Genomic DNA, 6,708 nt, shown 5'->3' with positions numbered 1-6,708 from the left:
AAAAAAAAGGCTTACGGACTAAACACAGGACGTGCATGTGCACAGAAACATTCTGATTTATGAAATAAAACATTAGGGGAAACCAGCGTAGGACGTGCGTGGGCATACACGGGCTACACTGGTTTTCCTTTATAAATCCCAATCGACTCTAAATGTGTTGCAGCTTTGACGGCTTTATGTCACGTCCATAGGTGTCTATGAGTTGGTCTATAGCCGTGCCAGGCATAGCAGGGTGTAGCAGGGTGTAGCGGGGCGCCTAGCAGGACCATGGCAACAGCTGTAACCATGATTTAGGTGCCCCCCTTACCCAGGGAAAAGAAAACCAAAAAGAAAAAACCTGAGGACGCTGGGCACAGAGATTCAACAGGACAGCCCGAGAAAAGTCTTAACTGGCTCATAGTGAGGGGTCTGGGCCACTAAAGGTTCATCTTCCACACCCAGACCTCAGGGTGAACCCTGGCAGCCATGCGTAAACACTCAGAAGTGTCTACAGGAGGTTAACAAGGCAGGACTAGTGAAGGGTGTTGGGATTAGATTGTTCAAGTATGAAAGATAAACTGATAATGCAGTGCTTAACAAAGCTTATCTAAGGGGCTACCAGAGGAGTTTTGGGATCTTTACTCAAAATAGACCCAAGCTTTTATTTTGAATAGTAGAAGTCCGGGGATGGCACCCGCCGGGAGGGCATAAGGCGGGGGGGTCTCCAGGCTGCAGCCAGACCTGACTCGGCAGAGACTGAGAGCTACATGGTGCTACGGGGAGAATTTGCCCCAAACAAGCCACTTTGAAATGTTGCTGTTTTCATGCATTTTTCCTGGGCGCTCGGAGAAGTCAGAGGAAAGGTGGGTAAAGTGTACAGGAGTTCCTCAAATACTTCACTCTGGACCAACGTGGTGGAAACCCATCAGACCAACGTGGTATCCCATAAGCCCCCTCGCTAGCGTGGCTAAAGAGGAGTAGCATGACATCGTCTGTACTGCGTTAAATGTGCTCACCCTGGCACAGGCGGGTGAAATAAGTTCACTGGAATGAGCTCTCTGAAGGGGAGTGTGTGGATATCACTGCTTATTATTTACCACATATTCATAATTCTATTCCATTTTATAATTCTCAAACTACTGAGTGACTGGAATTGAAACAATGTTTTTTTACTAAAGTGAACTTCTGCTGCATTCCATGCATTATTTTACAGCACGATTCCATGTACATGTATCCAAATATTCCCCAAAATAAGATTTCACTTAAATATTGGCAAATATCCTTTCCATTGTCTCCTGTTTATACGGCATTTCCAGAGGAAGTAGTCCTTTCTGAAAGACATTTCCTAGCTGGCAGAGTTAGCTACCATACCGCATTTGATTTATGTGGCCGTGGGTCAATGAAAGAGTCAAGGTGAGTGTGTGATTGAAGACATTTGTTAACCAAATACAATGTTTTGTTTGGCTCCTGGGGTGTGGAGGTATTTTAATAGGCGGGGGTGTCCGAGCCAACATTTAACCCTGTGTTGTCAGAACAGGGGAATGCTTTGGTTTTGTTTCTACTTTAACCATTCCTCTTTATTCCATCACACCACACATACACGCTGCCAATAAGTAGTAACACAATAGGCTTCGCTGTTCTTTCCACCAGATCAGATATGATTTAATGAGAGATGCCATTAAATTGTAAGATTTGTAAATGGAGTTTGGTGCATATTCCCTTTATATATGAAAGGCTTGCCTGTAGACACATTTCCCATCTGTGTGTGCTCTGCAGATCTGCTGTGTTACCCTAGCAGTACATTTGAATGAATTCATTGGAAATGTACCAACTAAATGTCTATTTTTGCTATAATTTGTGCCAAATAAAAAAAAATGTAAGTGAAAGTGAATGTATTAGGAAATGATGGTCCTTCCACAATATGTTGAGACCACGCTTTATTCAAAGTTATATTAATCCAGATAGTTCAGAACAATATTATCACAATAGACTGTCCAGTATTTCCAAAGAGAAAAGAAGCAATGAAAGGCACGAGGACCCACGAGATCTCGCATATTCACGTAGAATAGAACCAATAAACCACAGTTAGTTCCACCCAGAGGAGTGGAGGGGGAACAGCTGTGTGCTGTGTTCAAGGTGTCCGGTAAAATCAGAAGCTCTGGGTATCAGCTCCGGAGGGCTGGGGACCGCCGGAGCTGCAGTCACACACACATTGACTCAAATGAAAACCTAATGACTCCGCCCCTGTTCCGCATCCGGTGAAATTTGGGGGTCAGAAAACAGTTGCGTCATGATTCATTGTCTCTTTAGGCGTATTATTAAACTGTTGTGTATCTTGAACGTATGGAATCGGGACCAAACCACATGGTCCCAGCCCCATAATCCACAGCTTTTTTACAGATGGAAATCCCAAACAATAACAAAAAAATAGAGTCGCGCCGCACCATGCACTGGAGATGAAATGGAAATGTGTCTGTAGTATGAGACGCTCAGCAGACGGGACTCATCACACACCAGTCCAGCCTCTGAGTCTACTGCACGGGAAGTCCAGGTGCTGGCACCGTCACGAGTTGGCGCCGGTCCGCGGCCCTCTGACGATGTGGACCTTGGCTTCTTGGTCCAGCTCGTCCATGATTCTCTCCTGTCTGACGGACAGGATGGTGTAGCTGACTGGATAAGAGGAGGTTAAAGGAAACCGCCGTGCATCTTGTTGGGATTTTAGAGCCTTATATGAAGATGTGCATCACCGTTTTTTCCAACTGCTTACATACAAAATCTTCTCATATCACACGACTTTAATCCAAATCTCCAAAATCATGAGCTATGTCTGATAGCAGCCAGGGTTAATTCATCATTGAGAAATGTTGGAAATGATTTCCTTTCAGTTGGTTTACGTTCAGCAAGCAACTCGTTGTATTTTAGAACAGTGAACGCCGCAGGAGAGCAGATCTGAGAATATCGGTCAGGCTCTAAAGTCGATTAACAAGAGGAATAAAAAAATCCTCTTTAGGAAAGTGATCGTAATGCCTTCATTAAAATGAAATTGGAAAAAACTCATCCAAATCTCCAAGTATGATGAGGGGTTTGTGATGATGTAAGGGGGGGCCAAGGGAACTTTATCAGGAGGCATAGTATCCTGATCATGAAATAACTGCTCTTTAATAATAAAAACCTGCCTTTTTATTTTATTGCTCGATTTAGTCAACTTTAGCATGAGTATGTAAACTGTATATAAACCAATAGGTAGCCTACACTGGTGCTGAAGAAGGTAGAGACTACTTACTTCTTCTTACTCTGTGTATTATTATGGGCTCGGGCTATACTCTGCCCCCCCACAGTGTACTGTTCATTTTAACATGTTCTGACATCATCAAGGACACAGCTCGTGTAGTTTGTGTTACGTCACTTCGTTAGCTTGTATGCTATCTACCTGAGCAGAAGGAGCAGTGAAGGATACACAAGCCGACCACGAAGGCTCCGATAGCCAGGCCGGTGAGCCGGTTCCGGCCGCGGACCCGCGAGGCGTTCTTCTTCCAGTGGTCGAGCTCCTGTCGCCGGCGGAGGAGCTGGGTCTCCGCCGCGGTCGGTGGAGCTTTAGCTGACTGTTCTGTGCCTAGCTCCGACATGACCTGTTTGGATAATCAGCTGCTGGAGTGGCGTGAACCGGAAGGATTCTTCTTGTAAAAAGAAGAAACACCGATACACCGATGTGACGATATACCGCCCCCTACTGGGTCGGAGCGGGGAACTCATGGAGCTCAGCTTGGTCTCCTCTGGCTGTATGATTCAGTATGATTCAGTAGCCTGGACTTACTATTTTACATATGCATATGGTTTCTGCACTACTTACATTTTATATTTTCATATTTTGTGTTGACTCTTTAGAGGTTTTGCTTCAATCTCATATCACAGGTACTGCACTTGTGTATAATGACAGTAAAGGCGTTCTATTCTAGTCTAGACTGGCCTGATGGTGGGGCTGGTTATTTCTGGCCCAAAAGGCTCTGTGGCCCTTCTGCCTGTTGATGCATATGGGGATATTACTGCAAGCGTTTTTTTTTAAATGACTGATTTCTGTCCACTGGAACACTATGTCTTTTTATTTAAAACACTTATAAAAGAGATGGAGGTTGAAATAAAAGCTTGCCTCTAACAGAAGCCTGCTTTAAATAAAAGTGGTTACGGTAAATAAAGGTCCCGGCTTTTATTTGAGGAATTACCGTACGATTATTTTTATAAATTAAGTTCCGTAGGCAAGGCAAGACAACTTTATCTGTACAGCACCTTTCAGCAACAGGGCAATTCAAAGAGCTTTACATAAAAACAAGGAAATTAATAAAAGTTACAGTGCAGTACGAGAAATTAAACATTAAAGAGTAGTTAAAAACAGTCAAAATAAAATACAAAAATAAAAGTCACAGTGCAGTATAAGAAATGAAACATCAAAGAGTAGTTCAAAACAGTTAAACTGCTGGTATGGGACAGGGTATGAGCCGTAAGTTTGGAAACATGACACCTTATTTCATCTTTAAACAGACAGCCTACATATTTTAGTTTTATCTCTTCTCTGTGCTGTAGTGTGTAGTTTGTAGTTCCCTAAGCTCTCGAACTGCCTCTCTTAACAACGTACATGCCTTTCTGTCCCATCTCCAGCATCAGATTCACTGTGTTCACTCGGACAGAATCACTTCACACTTTTAATGAAATCTCAAACATGTTAAGAGGCTAAAAACAAGTTGTATAACTTGCCCTGTTAAGGCCGGTTGAGTGCTAACTCTAGCAGGAGGATAACTCGGTGTAGGCACCACCGATTGGTCAGTTTCTCTCTACTGACAGACCTGATTGGTTAGTGTCTCTCTACTGACCTCAACATGTACAATCCACAGAGCTTGGAATCGAGCAGAATGCTCCTTTAACACTGATACTCACATTTGTAAAGCAGCTGGGATTCAGACGAACTACACAAAGAGCAATCCATTCAAACCTAGTCAATAAATCTTCATCTGAGAGAACATTTTAGAAAACACCCATGGATAATACACACATAAAGAGAGAAAAAAAGATGTCTAATTAAAAACTTAACTTAAATTGCATTCATCCAAGCCCTGCATTTAACGTTAAGCAGCGACTCTCTGGTTTATTGGTAATAAAAGAGTCTCTCCCTATCCTAGGGGGGGCGACATTGTAAGGAGATACATAAATAGGGAAACGGACTGGTTTTATGTCCAGAATCAGAACGGATCAAACTATTCATTTGATAAACTGCAGGGAAATATGTAACCCAGTGTAGTTTCTGTAGTTTTCTACCCATATTTGATACACTTTAGGTGGTTTTTGAAATAGTGAAGCTGCAGTTTGAAGTCCACGTCGCTCCTTCCAGGGTTTCTGAAACTGCCGTAGCGAGCGTTGTCCTTGTTGCCTGTTTTGGGCTGATGGTCGATGGACACATGGTCACACGTGGCGACCAGCAGCGAGCCCAGGCCGTCCATGAAGAACTCTAGAGTCACAAACAGACATGTGGCCTTTAACACCTGCTTGTTGGAATGAAAGTGTGTGGACGCACTGCCACTTGGACTCCAAACTCTGTCTGGGTCTAGACCTACCTGAGTGTGCTACCCTTTGGAGCTGAGGGTCAAATCCCACCCTCTGGACAGCGTCTGTGCGAGCCAGGAAGAAGTTGACCACCCCACTGGCCAGAAAGCATTTTGGGTAACCAGGAAGCGATTGGAACTTGTCTTGAGACTTCCTGTGCAGGCAGCCGCCTTCCATTTCCTCTCCTTCCTCGTAGAGAAGAGAGAAATAAAACTGGTTCCCTTGTACGGCCCCACCTAGCTGATAAGAAGAAAGAGAAAAGAGAACTGGTCATAAAATGGCTGCCAGTCCCTTTGGTCCCTGACTCTGGCAAATTCTTCTGTTGACACAAAGAAATGGTCTCAACCTGTTCCTAGGAGCCTAATGACAATGTCAGACCCGAACCCTGACAATATTAATATTCAAGACCAGGAAGTCAAGTCAGAATAGGCTGCATAACATCTGTGGTCATAACACATAACCACAGATGTAGATATATAACTTATTACAATACGTTTTATTACATATCCTATTTAAATAAAGTGTTGCTGCCAACAGGTCTCTCTTTACAAGCTTATGGCGTTTTTCCACTGCAGGGTATCTACTCGACTTTTTGTAGCACGGCCTGATGTTCTGTGTGTTTGTGTGTGTGTGTGTTTCGTTAGGTCACAGCAATTTGCTGCTATGACAACCAGCCCTGCTTGCCTCACGCATGAGACGTACTAATCTGCAATGTTAAAAGGAGGACGAGGCATCACGGTCGAGTCGAGCAGGTTCATTAATGGAAAACCGCCATTATTTGTACAAGTGTGAGTTTAGTGCAACAGCCCAAACCCAGTCTTGTTCACGGCCCCTGAAACGTCCAGGGTGGTGCCCTGAAACATCCAGGGCGGCCCCCTGAAACATCCAGGGCGGTCCCCTGAAACGTCCAGGGTGGTCCCCTGAAACATCCAGGGCGGTCCCCTGAAACGTCCAGGGCGGTCCCCTGAAACGTCCAGGGCGGCCACTGAAACGTCCAGGTGGGCCCCCTGAAACATCCAGGTTGGACCCCTGAAACGCCCAGGTGGGTCCCCTGAAACATCCAGGGCGGTCCCCTGAAACATCCAGGTTGGACCCCTGAAACGTCCAGGGTGGTCCCCTGAAACATCCAGGGCGGAC

At 44.7% G+C, this 6,708-nt stretch overlaps 2 protein-coding genes across 2 annotated transcripts in view; both read right to left on the bottom strand.

The window, feature by feature from the left end:
* Window positions 1-2,270: 2,270 nt before the first annotated feature.
* On the bottom strand, window positions 2,271-3,669 carry LOC117958700 (cytochrome c oxidase assembly factor 3 homolog, mitochondrial). Its single transcript, XM_034895265.1, has 2 exons — window positions 3,437-3,669; window positions 2,271-2,649 (listed from the first exon to the last, which is right to left on the bottom strand). The coding sequence occupies exons 1-2, from the start codon at window positions 3,603-3,605 to the stop codon at window positions 2,543-2,545; spliced, it is 276 nt and encodes a 91-aa protein (XP_034751156.1). The 5' UTR covers window positions 3,606-3,669; the 3' UTR covers window positions 2,271-2,542.
* A 1,336-nt stretch (window positions 3,670-5,005) lies between these two features.
* LOC117958225 (beta-1,4 N-acetylgalactosaminyltransferase 2-like) overlaps window positions 5,006-6,708 on the bottom strand; it is a 10,311-nt gene continuing 8,608 nt past the window's right edge. Inside the window, exons 10-12 of the mRNA XM_034894500.1 lie at window positions 6,399-6,644; window positions 5,583-5,811; window positions 5,006-5,476 (exon numbers count right to left, since the gene is read on the bottom strand). Coding sequence (XP_034750391.1) covers window positions 5,283-5,476; window positions 5,583-5,811; window positions 6,399-6,644 — 669 coding nt within the window. The 3' untranslated portion in view covers window positions 5,006-5,282. The remainder of the gene's footprint in view (window positions 5,477-5,582; window positions 5,812-6,398; window positions 6,645-6,708) is intronic.

Source organism: Etheostoma cragini, chromosome 15 (assembly GCF_013103735.1).
Source record: "Etheostoma cragini isolate CJK2018 chromosome 15, CSU_Ecrag_1.0, whole genome shotgun sequence".
In the NCBI taxonomy this organism is placed as follows: Eukaryota; Metazoa; Chordata; class Actinopteri; order Perciformes; family Percidae; genus Etheostoma; species Etheostoma cragini.
This window is presented reverse-complemented; position numbering and strand designations above follow the sequence as displayed.

Coding starts and splice junctions, on each gene's coding strand:
- LOC117958700 (XM_034895265.1), bottom strand. CDS start 3,605: ATGTCGGAGCTAGGCACAGAACAGTCAGCTAAAGCTCCACCGACCGCG. Junction 2,650..3,436: donor AGCCTTCGTGGTCGGCTTGT/GTATCCTTCACT, acceptor CCTCTTATCCAG/TCAGCTACACCATCCTGTCC.